General features: G+C 48.2%; 1 protein-coding gene across 16 annotated transcripts in view; it reads left to right on the forward strand.

Annotated features, from left to right (window-relative positions):
• Positions 1-15,836, forward strand: part of KLHDC4 (kelch domain containing 4) — a 61,233-nt gene that overhangs the window by 24,420 nt on the left and 20,977 nt on the right. For all 16 annotated transcript variants that reach the window (XR_004055371.1, XR_004055375.1, XR_004055369.1 and 13 more), the window contains exons 6-7: positions 7,011-7,103; positions 12,295-12,454. Coding sequence is in view for 4 of the 16 variants with exons in the window: in XM_010355584.1 (XP_010353886.1) it covers positions 7,011-7,103; positions 12,295-12,454 (253 nt within the window). In the remaining 12 variants the exon portion in view is untranslated. The remainder of the gene's footprint in view (positions 1-7,010; positions 7,104-12,294; positions 12,455-15,836) is intronic.

Consider the following 15,836-nt stretch of genomic DNA (forward strand, 5'->3'; position numbering starts at 1 on the left):
CCAACATGGTGAAATGCCATCTCTACAAACATACAAAAAAAAAATTAGCTAGGCATGATGGCAGGTGCGTGTAATCCCAGCTACTCGGGAAGCTGAGGCAGAAGAATCGTTTGAACCCGGGAGGCGGAGGTAGCAGTGAGCTAAGATCGTACCATTGCGCTCCAGCCTGGGTGACAGAACGAGACTGTCTCAAAAAAAAAAAAAAAAAAAGACTGATTTATAGAGAAACCGGGAAGGTGAGCTGGAGTGCGGTGGCGTGATCTCAGCTCACTGCAACCTCCGCCTCCTGAGTTCAAGTGATTCTCCTTCCTTAGCTTCCTGTGTAGCTGGCATTACAGGTGCGCATCACCATGCCTGGCTAGTTTTTTGTATTTTTAGTAGAGTCGGGGTTTCACCATGTTGGCCAGGCTGGTCTTGAACTCCTGACCTCAAGTGATCTGGCTGCCTCGGCCTCCCAAAGTGCTGGGATTGCAGTCGTGAGCCATCGCACTTGGCCTAGGATAGGTGGTTTTTGACCCATAGATTTATATTGGTGCTGAGGCCTCTAACTTCATTTGATGTAATTTAGTGTCTTAATCAGTGTTGACAGCCAGAACACCTTGGTTCAAATTCTGGCTGTGCCACAGACTGGTTTCGTGGGTTTCTTGACTTGTGGGTCTTGATTTTCTTTCTGTTTTTTTTGAGACAGAATTTTCGTTCTTGTCGTCCAGGCTGGAGTGCAGTGGCGCCATCTCAGCTCACTGCAGCCTCTGCCTCCCCGGTTCAAGCAATTCTCCTGCCTCAGCCTCCCGAGTAGCTGGGATTACAGATGCCTACCACCATACCTGGCTAATTTTGTAGTTTTAATAGAGGCAGAGTTTCACCATGTTGGCCAGGCTGGTCTCAAACTCCTGACCTCAGGTGATTCACCTGCCTCGGCCTCCCAAAGTACTGGGATTACAGGTATGAGCCACCGCATCCGGCCAATTTTCTTATCTGTAAAATGAGAATAAAGGTAATGTCTGCACCACGAGTTTGCTGTGAGGATAAATGCACATAAAAGGACTGTGCCTGGCATAGAATAAACAGAAATTGTGGTTTTTCTATGAGTGGTAATCATTAAGATGAGACCAGGTTGTGGTTTCTAGGCTATCTGAATTCTGGAGACAGCTACTAATCATGCCACACAACGTGATTAAGTACTCTGTCTTTAATACGCCATCATTTGTTACTTGATGGGCTTGATACTTGGAAAAGCAGGGCGAAATTCCAAAGGCATGTGTTTGAAATGAAAGGGGAGATGCATGCACACGGCTCCCCCTTGGCTGCGCTGTGACTGCTCTTGAAAGACAGGGGTTCTCTAGTCTGAGGATGAGCCACTAGACTGAGTTTCCTGTTGGCTCAGCCCCTGTGACCTGAACTCTCAGGGGTCTGGCAGGAATTGCTCCTTAGCTTGGCAGCTGTCTCAAGGCACCTGTGTGGCAGTGGTCCTGCTGTTGGGCTGCTTCACGACGTTTTTGTCCACGACGCACTGCGCGGACAGTGGTGGTCTGCTGAGATGATCAGACTGTTTTTACTTCCTTTTCTGTGCTGAGACATATACTTGCCGTTGTGTTACAGTGGCCTCAAGTATCTGGGACGGTACCATGCTGTCCAGGTTTGTAGCCTAGAAGCAGTGGGCTCTCCCGACAGCCTGGGTGTGTGGCAGGCTGTGCCTTCCAGGAGTGTGTGCGTGCGCTCGGACAGCACAGTGACAAGGTCGCCTAACCATGTGTTGTTTCCCAGAACCTGTCTGTCATTAAGCAGTGCGTTGACTATATGTTGTACAATTTTGTAAGGTGTAGACTTTAACACTCAGAGAAGCGTTTGCATAGAGTGCTTAATTCTGATTATACCCTTAGCATGTAGAGTTACCTGGTGTGTATCTTTTCTGTAAATGTCACGGCAGCGGCCCAGTCGAGGGGCCTGGTGATGACACTGCCTGGCAGCTCACCCTGCTTGGAGCTCCATCCTGCATGCAGCTCCTGAGTCTCGAGGCAGCTGCCCCCACGACATTCCTCTGTATTTTGTGCTGTCCAAAGGCCTCTGAGTGAGGAGGACATGTGGATTTTTTAAGACTCCGTATTTAGGAATGATAGCAGTTGAAAAGCCTGTTGGGGATTCAAATATAAATGGGCTTTTTAAAGTAACTTTATTTTTCTAAAGAGGGACGTGGAATCTTTTTATAGAAAAATTTTCCCTTTTTAGGTAGAAAACACAGTGATATTTGGCTACTGCCACAAAAAGTTAATTGAGTCCTTTGTGTCAGCCAGAGGATGAGACTGGTGGGATTCCCATGCAGGCAGCCGAAGGAGGCCCCGCCCCAGCGCGGTTAGGGCAGCTGGGGGCACCCCTCAGCGACGGGGCTGCTGCAGGCCCCAGACCTGTGTTCCTTTGCTGGATGGGGACGGCAGTGGCAGCACTCGGTTCTCCTCTTTTTTTGAAGCGGACTTGGATGCACACACACTGGTTTAGTTTTATTTTTGAGACAGAGTCTTGCTGTGTCACCCAGGCTGGAGTGCAGTGTCTTGATCTCTGTTCACTGCAAGCTCCGTCTCCCAGGTTCACGCCATTCTCCTGCCTCAGCCTCCCGCATAGCTGGGACTACAGGCGCCCGCCACCTCCCCCGGCTAATTTTTTGTATTGTTAATAGAGACGAGGTTTCAGTACTGGTTTAGATTTGGATGAAGGTCTGATCCTCAGATTGTTCTTATAAAGTAATACATCAGGAAATTCGTCAGGAGGGGCGTTCGTTTCTTGTTCCGTATGTGTGGGGTTTTCTTCTCAATTGACTGGTGTAGTATGTCTCTGCTGGATGGCCCTGTCCCTGGGGTGCCCAGCCCGGAGGGGATGGAGCTGCTTTGGAGTCTCTGGAACTGTGAAGTAAGGCCAGCTTGCTGGACTCAAGAGAAACTTAGTGAGCTGAGACCCTGCTAGGTGTCAGTATGTGAGGGGCCACCCCAAAGGCTCTTGCCAGCTCCGGGTTGGATTAATAGAATTGGTGTCTAGCAAAAGGTACTGACTGCTTCTGGTTGACATTCCATGGATGGGTGTGGTGGTCGTTCTGAGTGATACATTAAAAGGGATGCTGATATGATGGAGGGTGCTAGAGGAGAGAAGCTGGCGGGACCCCACGTTTGAACAGTGAGAACCGAATTTGTTCCAGCTTGGGGCAAGCAAAGACCCCTAGCAGTCACCCTGACGCGGTGAATTCTGTCTCTGAACTCTAGTAAACTTGGATTAGATCACTCAAGCTTCCTTTTACATTTGAGATTCCATGTCTTGATGTGTTTTCTTTGTGTGTGTGTGTGTGTGTGTGTTTTGTTTTTTTTTTTTTGAGATGGAGTCTTGCTCTGTCGCCCAGACTGGAGTGCAGTGGCTCATTCTCAGCTCATTGCGGCCTCCACCTCCCAGGTTCAAACGATTCTCCTGCCTCAGCCTCCCGAGTAGCTGGGATTACAGGCGCCTGCACCCGGCTAATTACTGTATTTTTAGTAGAGACAGGGTTTCACCATGTTGTAAGGCTGCTCTTGAACTCCTGACCTTGTGATCGCCCACCTTGGCCTCCCAAAGGGCTGGGATTACAGGCGTGAGCCCCTGCGCCCGGCCATCCTGATACGGTTTTAGGATACCTGCCCACTGGTGGGCTTTTACATAAAACCCTGTAAGTGGGTTTTGGGGACAGTTGTGTAACATGCACAAAAAATAAATGGAGGGACCGGGCGCGGTGGCTCAAGCCTGTAATCCCAGCACTTTGGGAGGCCGAGGCGGGCGGATCACGAGGTCAGGAGATCGAGACCATCTTGGCTAACACGGTGAAACCCCGTCTCTACTAAAAATACAAAAAACTAGCCGGGCGAGGTGGCGGGCGCCTGTAGTCCCAGCTACTCGGGAGGCTGAGGCAGGAGAATGGCGTAAACCCGGGAGGCGGAGCTTGCACTGAGCCGAGATCACGCCACTGCACTCTAGCCTGGGTGACAGAGCAAGACTCCGTCTCAAAAAAAATAAAATAAATAAATAAATAAATAAATAAATAAATAAATAAATAAATGGAGGAAGAATGCATTACCTGAATAGGCACTGACTTGTGTGACTGAAGCTGTAGCCATCCTTTGCAGCCCAGAGTCGCTGTGACCTGTGTGGAGAGGGGGAGGTCCAGGCAGAGAGCAGGTGTGAAAGCCACAGAGGATCCCAGGCAGTGGATTCCTAAATAGGAGGTGAGGCGGGTCATCAGTGAGGATCCCAGGGAGTGGCTATAGTGACTGTGCCCAGCAACCGTCCTTAAGGCCCTGCCCTGGGACTTGCGGCTCTAGGAGATTTCCTGGGTAGTCCCAGCACACACAGCCTGTTCGGGCCGATGTTGCAGCCCAAAGCCATTCCTGTGTGCCCGGCCTCCTCTGTGCCTGGGCGCTCTGCACATCCGCGGCAGGCGTGAGCACCTCTGCGAGCTTTCTGAGCAGCTGCTCGCCAGCGCCTCCTCCCCACCCCTTTCTGTTTCGTTGCTCCTCTCGCTGGTTGTGACAGTCGCGTCTGTTCGCTGGAGGACTGCTGGGAGATGCAGGAAAGAATCAAGATGAGAAAACCACTGAGAACCCTCTCTGCAGAAGCTGGGATAGGGTTTGCTTTGCACCTGCCTTTTTTTTTTTTTTTTTTTTTTTTTTTTTTTTTTTTTGAGGCGGAGTCTCGCTCTGTCGCCCAGGCTGGAGTGCAGTGGCGCGATCTCGGCTCACTGCAAGCTCCGCCTCCCGGGTTCACGCCATTCTCCTGCCTCAGCCTCCCGAGTAGCTGGGACTACAGGCGCCCGCCACCGCGCCCGGCTAATTTTTTGTATTTTTAGTAGAGACGGGATTTCACCATGGTCTCGATCTCCTGACCTTGTGATCCGCCCGCCTCGGCCTCCCAAAGTGCTGGGATTACAGGCGTGAGCCACCGCGCCCGGCTGCACCTGCCTTTTCACCTACTGCGACATGCAGTATTGTAAAGAATCTGATTCTTAAACGTCTTTGTCAAGTTGATAGAATAAAATGGTATCTCTGCTTTATTTGAAATTATTTGATTACTAGGGAGGTTAATTATAGTTTTTATTATTTGTATATATTTTTAAGGTTTTAAATTTGATTTTTGTATTTTTTTAATGCCGTGTATTTTTATATCAGTTTTATTGAGGCGTAATTACATTAAAATTCAATAAAATGCACACTTTTTAGGTGTACACTTAGATGAGTGTTAAGAAATATGCACACCTGGCCGGGCATGGTGGCTCACGCCTGTCATCCCAGCACTTCGGGTGGCCGAGGCGGGCGGATCACCTGAGGTCAGGAGTTTGAGACCAACCTGATCAATATGATGAAACCCCATATCTACTAAAAATACAAGAATTAGCCGGTCGTGGTGGCAGGCAGCGGTAATCCCAGCTACTTGGGAGGCTGAGACAGGAGAATTGCTTCAACCCGGGAGGCAGAGGTTGCAGTGAGCCAAGATTGCGCCACTGCACTCCAGCCTGGGCAACAAGAACGAAACTCTGTCTCAAAAAAAAAAAAAAAAAAGAAAGCAATATGCACACTTACGTAATTCCCAACACAGTCAAGATGTGGCCCCGTCTCACCTCACCACCCCAGAGAGCTGTAGTTTGTCCTCTCCCAGCCCCTGCCCTGGGCAGCCACCCCGGGCCAAAGACGGATCTCGCCTTTAAGATGCTCGTGTGCACGGAGTCCAGCAGAACCTGCTTTCTATGTTTTTAAGATTCATGCACATTGCTGTGTGCATCAGTAAACAATTCCTTTTTTCGGAGAAGTCCTCCCCCATGTGGGGAGCACCACACGCTGAGGGACAGCTGGGCTGCTGGCGGTGACACAAAAGCATTTATAAACGTGTGCACGTCCGTCTGTGCGGACCGGTGTTTTCCTTTCTCTTGAGTAAATGTCTAGCGTCAGATTGCTAAGCTGTGCGCTAAGTTTATGTTTCACATGACAAGAAACAGTCCCTGTGGTTTCACTGTCTTAGATTCTCACCAGTGGTTTCACTGTCTTATGTTCTCACCGGTGCTGTGGCTCCAGCTGCCCCACGTCCTTGCCAGCACTTGATATTGTCTTGATCTCAGGTGCCCAGCCACATGTGCTTGGAGGTCACTGTGGGCTTGGTGTATGTTTTCCCTGACCACTCGTGATGTTGGGCATCCTTTCCTTTTTTCATTGGCCAATTTCCATCTTTTTTTTTCCCTCATTTTTCTAACGAATTTTCTGATCAAATTTTTTGCCTGTATTTTTATGGAGTCATTTATCTTATTAAGATAGAATTCTGGGCCGGGCAGTGGCTCATGCTTATAATCTCAGCACTTTGGGAGGCCGAGGCGAACAGATCACTTGAGGTCAGGAGTTCGAGACCAGCCTGGCCAACATGACGAAACCCCATCTCTACTAGAAATACAAAAAAGTCAGCCGAGTGTGGTGCTGCACGCCTATAATCCCAGCTACCCGGGAGGCTGAGGTAGGAGTACCACTTGAACCCGGGAGGCAGAGGTTGTGGTGAGCAGAGATCTGGCTACTGCACTCCAGCCTGGGCAACAGAGGGAGACTCCATCTCAAAAAAAGAAAAAAAAAAAAGATAGATTCTGGATACAAGTCATTTGTCAGTCATGTGTTTCAAAATACTTCTCCCAGTCTGTTGCTTGCCTTTTTATTTTCTGATGGTGTATTTTTGAAGTTTTTTTTATTGTGGCGGAGTCCAGTTTATAATATCCTACCTAGGAAATCTTTATGCAGTCCAGGGTCTTGGAGATGGTCTCCTACTTTATTCTTGAGGTTTGAGCATAGCTAGCTGGGCTCTTAGCAGGATGGTTTGGTAGCTCTTGGATCAGATTAAATGGTATTTAATTTGTGAACACTAAGTGCTCACAAAACAGAAATCAGTGTAAAAATTGGGTGGTGTTTGTTGTTGTCTTTAGAGGAACCAGAAATTAAGCAAGTTGATGGTATCTTTTTCTTTCATTTTAGATCAGCAGGGGGTCCTTCGGGTCGGAGCGGACATCGGATGGCAGCCTGGAAGAGACACTTGATCCTTTTTGGTGGCTTCCATGAGAGTACACGGTTGGTACCAAGAATGGAAAAATCTTTCTCTCCTGAAGCATTAAGGAGTGGGCTTTTTATGGGAAGAACATTCTGAATACATAAGAAAGACGCACTCATCCTCCCAAATCCAGCTTCATGGGACCGTGGCTTGGGCAGCCACACAGGGCCTTGCCCTCCACAGGGCCTCACACCGGCTTCATGCTGTATTCCTATTGAAATTCGTAACCATTGTTGAACAAGGGACCCCACATTTTAATTTTACACCAGGCCCTGCAAATGATGTGGCTAGTTGTATCTAAAATGGGGTTTTGGCTGGGCACGGTGCCTCACGCCTGTAATCCCAGCACTTTGGGAGATTGAGCAGGTGGATCACTTGCAGTCAGGAGTTTGAAACCAACCTGGCCAACATAGTGAAACCTTGTCTCTACTGAAAATACAAAAATTGGCCAGGCATGGTGGCAGGGGTCTGTAATCCCAGCTATTCAGGAGGCTGAGGCAGGAGAATCACTTGAACCCAGGAGATGGAGGTTGCAGTGAGTTGAGATCGTGCCACTGCACTCCAGCCTGGATGACAAAAAATAAATAAATAAATAAATAAATAAATAAAATGGGATTCTCAAACCTTAGCCTGATTCAGAATACCCTGGAGGGCTGGTTAGAGGGCTGATGGCAGCTCTGACTCAGAGGCCTGGAGTGAGGCCCAAGAATCTGCATTTTAACAAGCTCCAGGTGATGCTGACGTTGCTAGCCAGGGGACCTCACTTTGAGAGCCACGGGTCTGTGATCACTTCACTCCTGTCCCGGGGAGCAGCGACAGCACACCCTCCGCTGCGATGCCGGAAGAGGAGGCCTGCGCTTCTCTTCTGATGTCACGTGGATGTTTTTGCAGCTGGCATGGCTGCCCAGGGTGAGCTGCCGGCTCTCTCATTGTTTTAGGCCTGTCATCTGCTCGCATACCTTCTTGAGCTTCCTTAGTTCAGTCTAGAAAAGCAAGACGTGGGGAGCTGGTTATGCCTGTTTCTGTCCTAAGCGCGGTAGCGTTCCAGGTGAAGTGTCGCAGACTCTGTGACCCTGGTGAAGGCCATCTTTGAAGGGCTTTCTGCTGGCCTTGTGGTGTCAGAGACAGTGGCTGTCTTCATCCCCGGGGCCTCGTTTGAAGCTCTCTTTCTCTACTGGTCCCTTTGGAAACAGCATTGCAACTGATTGATGTGACGGTGCCAGTCACAGCTTGGTTACATTGTGAGTCCAGTTGCATGCTCTGGTGATTCTTGGTCTGTGGTGATAAGTCTGTACGGCCTCCCAAAGTGCTGGGATTACAGGCGTGAGCCACTGCACCCGGCCAGGTTTCAGATTTTCTTCACTAATACATTCTCATTAATTCTGTGAATTGAGGGGAAAAGGAATCCAAATTCTTAAATACTTTGCAAGGGGGAAAATTTTGAAAATGTAATTCAAACTAAAAAATATTTAAGGCTGGGCACGGTGGCTCACACCTGTAATCCCAGCACTTTGGGAGGCTGAGGTGGACGGATCACTTGAGGCCAAAAGTTCAAGACCAGCCTGGCCAACATGGCGAAAACTCATCTCTACTTCAAACAAATTAGCCAGGTGTAGTGGTGCACACCTGTAATCCCAGGCACTCGGGAGGCTGAGGCAAGAGAATTGCTTGAACCAGGGAGGCGGAGGTTGAAGTGAGCCAAGATTGCACCACTGCACTCCAGCCTGGGCAACAGAATGAGACTCTGTCTCAAAAAAAAAAAAAAGTATCTTAGTCCGTTTTGTGTGGCTATAACAGAATACCTGAGACTAGTTAATTTAAAAAAAGATTTAGCTTTATACCAACCCACTTTCAGGAACTAATGCCATGCTGCAAGAATGAATCTAGAGCAGTGCCCAGTCACTCACGAGAGATCCGTCTGCTGAACCACACCCCTCTCCCAGCCCCTCTCCCAGCACTGCCGCCCCCTGACACACACACCCCTCTCCCAGCACTGCCGCCCCCTGACACACACCCCTCTCCCAGCCCCTCTCCCAGCCCCTCTCCCAGCCCCTCTCCCAGCCCTCTCCCAGCCCCTCTCCCAGCCCCTCTCCCAGCGCCTCTCCCAGCGCCTCTCCCAGCACTGCCGCTCTGGGGATCACATTTCAGCATGAGTTTTGGTGGGGGACAAACTCAAACTATAACAAGTAATGGTTTTGTGTCCTTGAAGGGGTTGGTTGGATGCAACAGTGCTGTAATTTTGTGTGGTTTGTAAGTGTTTTTACACTCAATCTCTTCAAGACCAAGCTGTCACTAGCAGGTCATCATCTCACATTAAAGATGAGGAAGTCAAGGTAACTAATAAGTAGTTGAATAATAAGTAGTTGAATAAGTAGTCAAATAATAAGCAGTCGAATAATAAGTAGTCACATAAGTAGTTGAATAATAAGTAGTCGAATAATAAGTGGTCAAATAGTTGAATAATAAGTTGAATAGTTGAATGAATAATTAGTTGAATGAATAATGCCTAGTTGAAGGAATAACACGTGGTTGGATAACACGTGGTTGGATAATACGTGGTTGGATAATACGTGGTTGGATAATACGTGGTTGGATAATACGTGGTTGGATAATACGTGGTTGGATAATACGTGGTTAATAATAAGTTGAATAATAAGTAGTCGAATGAATAACAAGTAGTTGAACTGCTGGTTTTCAGTGGGTCCCGTTCCCCGCCCCAGCTGGCTCCGACTTCCTGTACCAGGTGACTGACTGGTTGCTTACTGCCATTTTGGAGAAGAGAGCCTGGGCCAGTTAAAAAAATTTTATATGACTACATGTAGTCATTTATGTTCATTCTTTTTTTTTTTTGAGACAGAGTCTCATTCTGTTGCCCACACTGGAGTGCAGTGGTGCGATCTCGGCTCACTGCAACCTCCACCTCCTGGGTTCAAGCAGTTGTCTTGCCTCAGCCTCAGTAGTTGGGACTACAGGTGCGCACCACCATGCCCAGATAATTTTTATATTTTTATTAGAGACAGGGTTTCACTATGTTGGCCAGTTTGGTCTCAAACTCCTGACCTCGTGGTCCACACACCTCGGCCTCCCAAAGTGCTGGGATTATAGGCGTGAGCCACTGTGCCCAGCCTTGTGTTCATTCTTAAAATTTATTTTAAAACAAATAATTATCAGAATGCAGACATGGGATTCATGAACTTGTCAGAGCATTAATCCATCACCTACTATGTGTAGGACAGTGAGATCATACAGCCCCTTCCTCCTTTGAATTTACAAGTTATAAATCAAATCATAATTCATGTTTAAGTTGCAACCATTTTAAAATCAGAACTTTGTTCAAAGCTATTGTTATCTTGTTTAAAGTTATTTAGATACCAACTTTGAGTTTTCCTTAAACTCTATTCTGCATTTATAGAGAAAATATTCTGTATTTGTCTTACGTGCAAAGTAGAATCTTTCTACTGAAAATCTGCAACGTGAAATCAGAAAGAACAGTGGTCTGTAGCAGTCTTCTAAAGACTACAAGCTTCCACATTTCCACATTCCTCAGATTCTACCTATGTTAAGAGCTATGGTCCTGCAAAGGGTGTGGTCAGAGTTGCAGTCAGCAAGTTCAGGTTATCTTTTCTTCTTTTTTTGAGACAATCTCACTTTGTCACCCAGGCTTGAGTGCAGGGGCGCGATCTCAGCTCACTGCAGCCTCCGCCTCCCAGGTTCAAACTATTCTCGTGCCTCAGCCTCCTGAGTAGATGGGATTATAGGCATCTGCCCTCATGCCTGGCCAATTTTTTGTATTTTTAGTAAAGAGGAGGTTTCACCATATTGGCCAGGCTGGTTTTGAACTCCTGGCCTCAAGTGATCCACCTGCCTCAGACTACCAAAGTGTTGGGATTACAGGCGTCAGCCAGTGCACCCAGCCTGTTTTGTTTATCTTAAGACCAGATGTGGCAGCTGGTGCTGGGTAAACGCCCTGTGACTTTTCCTGCTTCACACAAAACAGGAACAAACAGAAAACTGGGCAGTTGAGACTTGGGCTAGAGCTGTTTGCTCTTCCATGCTTTCCTTAAAAAATCAGTTTAGCTCTCCTTTTTGAGTAGCTGGAGAGCAGCCTCTTACCCTTTCACAATTATTCTGTCAAAGTTCCACATTAGGACGGGACATTCTGGGTGTGCCTCTGAGTCTCCCCATGCCTGCAGCAAAGCTGCCACTTCCCTGTTCGGCCCAGTCTGTGTGCTGGGTCCGGCAGGCACTGAGCAGGGTAGGGCTTTGGGGCGTCCTTGCCACACTGTGATCTCTGGGTCCAGCAGGCACTGAGCAGGGCAGGGCTGTGGGGCCTCCTTGCCACGCTGTGATCTCTGGGTCCGGCAGGCACTGAGCAGGGCAGGGCTGTGGGGCCTCCTTGCCACGCTGTGATCTCTGGGTCCGGCAGGCACTGAGCAGGGCAGGGCTGTGGGGCCTCCTTGCCACGCTGTGATCTCTGGGTCCGGCAGGCACTGAGCAGGGCAGGGCTGTGGGGCCTCCTTGCCACGCTGTGATCTCTGGGTCCGGCAGGCACTGAGCAGGGCAGGGCTGTGGGGCCTCCTTGCCACGCTGTGATCTCGGGCACAGAGGATCGGTTTCTGTGGTCTTCAGTTTCCTGGAGCGCCCAGTCCCTTCGCCCACCCCTCCAGTCCACTCTGGGGCCTTCCCGCACTTCCTGCCAGGCTGTTCACCCCTCCGTTCTGATCATTCTGTTAGTGGTGTCATTCACTGCTGCCCTTACAGTTGCACACCTAGTAACCTAATGGAATTATTTGTCATTGTGTTAACTGTGTAAGAAAATGCAGTATGGCTTTCAGATTGAATTCCTCTGCCTCTGTGGGCCAGCATTATTTCCGATTTTCAAATGCAAACTCACGTGCTTGTGGTCCTTTCAAATAAATTCAAACTTGAATTAACCGGGTGACTTGGTAAAAATGTTGCGCTGTTTCCAGGTAGATTGCGTCAAGATTGAGTTTGAGGAGACCTGGCTGGTGTCTCTGGCTTGTTGCAGGGAAAGCGCCTACGTTTCTGTGTTGATTGTTGTGTTGGTGTGAGAGCAGAGGAGAGAAATGGTTTGAGTTTTTTCCCAAATAGTAGAAAATTTACCTTTAATTTAAATCAGGTTCAGTTTTTAACGTCAGGGCTTTTCCCAGTGTTAGACCCTGACAGTTGGTGTCACTTCATTCTAACCAGGGATTACATCTACTACAATGATGTGTACGCCTTTAATCTGGACACTTCCACATGGAGCAAGCTGTCCCCGTCAGGCACAGGGCCCACACCCAGATCAGGCTGCCAGATGTCCGTCACTCCCCAGGGCAGCATCATCGTCTACGGGGGCTACTCGAAACAGGTAAGGCGCGCGTGGGGAAACAGGTAAGGCGCGGGGTGGGGAAACAGGTAAGGCGCGGGGTGGGGAAACAGGTAAGGCGCGGGGTGGGGAAAGAGGCACTGCTGTCTGGTCTCTTCAGTTTCATGAACATTGAAACTTTCACATGGGATTACTCTGGTTTAATATAAACAAGTTCTTTATGTTGAATTAGAAGTAGAGATAGTGTTAATGGGCTCCGCTGTGAACTTGGTGCGACTGTTGGGGCCGTGTTCTGTTCTCCACACCCCTCAGCAGTGCAGTGTGAACGATTCTGTGTTCTGAGGGTCTCCTTCCTGCACCATGGGTGCTCACTACTGTGTACTATTCCCTGTGGAATGAAATTCTCCTTGCTCCTGTTAACGGGTTGTTTCTTCTGTAACCTGAGAACAGTGCTGGCACGCATGTTCTCGCGCCCACACCGGAGCCTCCTGCTGGTGGAGTGTGTGCTCCGCACGTGTGCTGTCATCTCCCGCTCGTGGAGTGTGTGCTCCGCACACATTCATTGCTGCTTCATGCTGAGGTGTTCCATTATGTGACTGTCCCACAGTTTGTGGTTCTGTTTTTCATTGGTGGACACAGCCTTTGGAAGCAACTGTGACTAAAGCTGCTCTGAGCATGTCCATACGAATCTTTTGAGTGGCTACATACGTTGGTTTCTCTTGGGTAAATAGATATCTAGAGTGGAACTGTTGGGCCCTGGGGTGGGTGTGGGTGTTATTTAATAAGGAATGGTCAGCTCTCTTCCCAAAGCAGTGGCCGGTTCCACTTGTGTTGGAAATGCTGGGGAGTTCCGGGTGCTCCCTGTTCTTACCAGCCCTGATGGCGTCAGTCTTTCCATTTTTAGCTATTCTGGTGGATGTGTGGTACCTCATGTTTTAATTCACGCTTCTCGATGACTGCTGGTGTTGGGCGCTTTTCATGAGTTTATCTTGCCTGAAGTGTGTGTTCATGTCGTCTGCTATTTTTAATGGGCTGTATTTTTGTTAGTGAGTTGCAGAAGGTGACATTCTGGATACCTGTCCTTTTCAGGTGTGTGGATTACAAAGACCCTCCCAGTAGTGGCATGGCTAGTCACCTTCCGAAGTGTTTGTTGATGAGTAGAAGCTTTGAGTTTTGATAAAATCTAATTTATTACGTTTTTCTTTGTGATTATTGCTGTCTGTGATACAGGAAGACCTTGTTTACCTCCAGTAACAAAGATTTTCTTATATTTTTCTCTAAAAATTACATGGTTTTACAGTTAGTCCTGTGATCTGCCTTGGACTAATTCTCAGGAGTAGCACGAGGTGGGTATTGAGGCTCATCTGTTTCCCCCGTGTAGATACTCATCTCAGCATCATCTGTTGAAAAGGCTTTTTAGGCTGGGCACAGTGGCTCACGCCTGTAATGCCAGCACTTTGGGAGGCCGAGGCAGGTGGATCAGTTGAGGTCAGGAGTTCGAGATCAGCCTGGGCAACATGGTGAAGCCCCGTCTCTACTAAAAAATACAAAAATTAGGCCGGGCGCGGTGGCTCACGCCTGTAATCCCAGCACTTTGGGAGGCCGAGGCAGGCGGATCACGAGGTCAGGAGATCGAGACCATCCTGGCTAACACGGTGAAACCCCGTCTCTACTAAAAAATACAAAAAATTAGCCAGGTGTGGTGGTGGGCGCCTGTGGTCCCAGCTACTTAGGAGGCTGAGGCAGGAGAATGGCGTGAACCCGGGAGGCGGAGCTTGCAGTGAGCTAAGATCGCACCACTGCACTCCAGCCTGGGCGACAGAGCGAGACTCCGTCTCAAAAAAAAAAAGAGAGACTTTTTATTCTCCATTGAATACCTTAGGAACCTTTGTTGAAAATCACATGCCTGCGGGAACATAGGTCTGTTTCTCCGTTCTGATCCACATCAGTCCTGATGCCAGTGTCCCACCAGCCTCGTTTTTACACCTTTCTAGTAACTCCTAAAATACAAGTCATTATAATACAAGTCAGCTGCTGCTTTTTCAAAGTCGTTTTGACTATTCTAGCTTCTTAACATTTCTGTATACATTTTAGCACGAGCTTATTAATTTCTACCAAAAAGGGGGCAAAAAACCTTTTCAAAAGCCTGCTGGGAATCATGATGAGAGTTGTTTAAATCTGTAGATGAATTTGGGGCGATTTGATGTCTTCGAGTCTTCTAGTTCTTGAACATGGCTTATCTCAATTTATTTTGGTTTTCTTTAATTTCTTTCTTTCTTTTTTTTTTTTTTTGAGAGAAGGTCTCACTCTTGCACCCAGGCTGGAGTGTGGTGGCACAATCACGGCTCACTGCAGGCTCTGCCTGGGCTCAAGTGATCCTCCCGCCTCAGCCCCACAAGTAGCTGGGACCATCATGCCCAGCTAAGTTTTGTGTTTTTTTGTAGAGATAGGATTTCGCCACGTCGTCCAGACTAGTCTTGAACTACTGGGCTCAAGCAGTTTGCCCACCTCAGCCTCCCAAAGTGCTGGGATTACAGGCATAAGCCGCCGCACCCAGCCAATTTTCTTTACTCTTTTTCAGCAGTGTTTTTTTATTTCTCAGTGTAAAGGACTTATGTATATTTTATTAAATTTATGTTTATTGATGTGAGTGGAATTCTTGAAATTATACTTTCCGATTATTTCCTGCTAGTGTATAAAAACACATCTTAGGCCAGGCGCGGTGGCTCACGCCTGGAATCCCAGCATCCCAGCGCTTTGGGAGGCCGAGGCAGGAGATCGAGACCATCCTGGCCCAACACGATGAAACCCTGCCTCTACTAAAAATACCAAAAAAAAAAAAAAAGAAAAAAAAGCCGGGCATGGTGGCATGCACCTGTGGTCCCAGCTACTCTGGAGGCTGAAGCAGGAGAATAGCTTGAACCCAGGAGGCGGAGGTTGCAGTGAGCCGAGATCACACCACTGCACTCCAGCCTGGGCGACAGAAGCGAGACTCCATCTCAAAAAAAAAAAAAAAAAAAAAAAAATTAGCCGGGCGTGGTGGCTCATGCCCGTAATCCCAGCCACTTGGGAGACTGAGGCAGGAGAATCACTTGAACCCCAGAGGTGGAAGTTGTGGTGAGCCGAGATCGCACCATTGCACTCCAGCCTGGGCAATGAGAGTGAAACTCTGTCTCCAAAAAGAACCACATTTTGTGTTTTTTTGTATATTCACCTTGCATTTTGTGATCATGCTGAATTCACTTATTTTTACTAGTTTCAGATTCATTAAGATTATGAAAGCAATCGTAATAACGCAAATGGGGCAGTTTTCAGTCTTACTTACTCCTTTCTTATCATTATGCTTTTCATTTCTTCATCTTGTCTTCCTGCAGTAGCTGGGACTCCAGCACAGTGTTGAATGGAGGTGTGCAGAGTGAGATTG

This window comes from Rhinopithecus roxellana, chromosome 20 (assembly GCF_007565055.1).
Source record: "Rhinopithecus roxellana isolate Shanxi Qingling chromosome 20, ASM756505v1, whole genome shotgun sequence".
Classification (NCBI taxonomy): Eukaryota; Metazoa; Chordata; class Mammalia; order Primates; family Cercopithecidae; genus Rhinopithecus; species Rhinopithecus roxellana.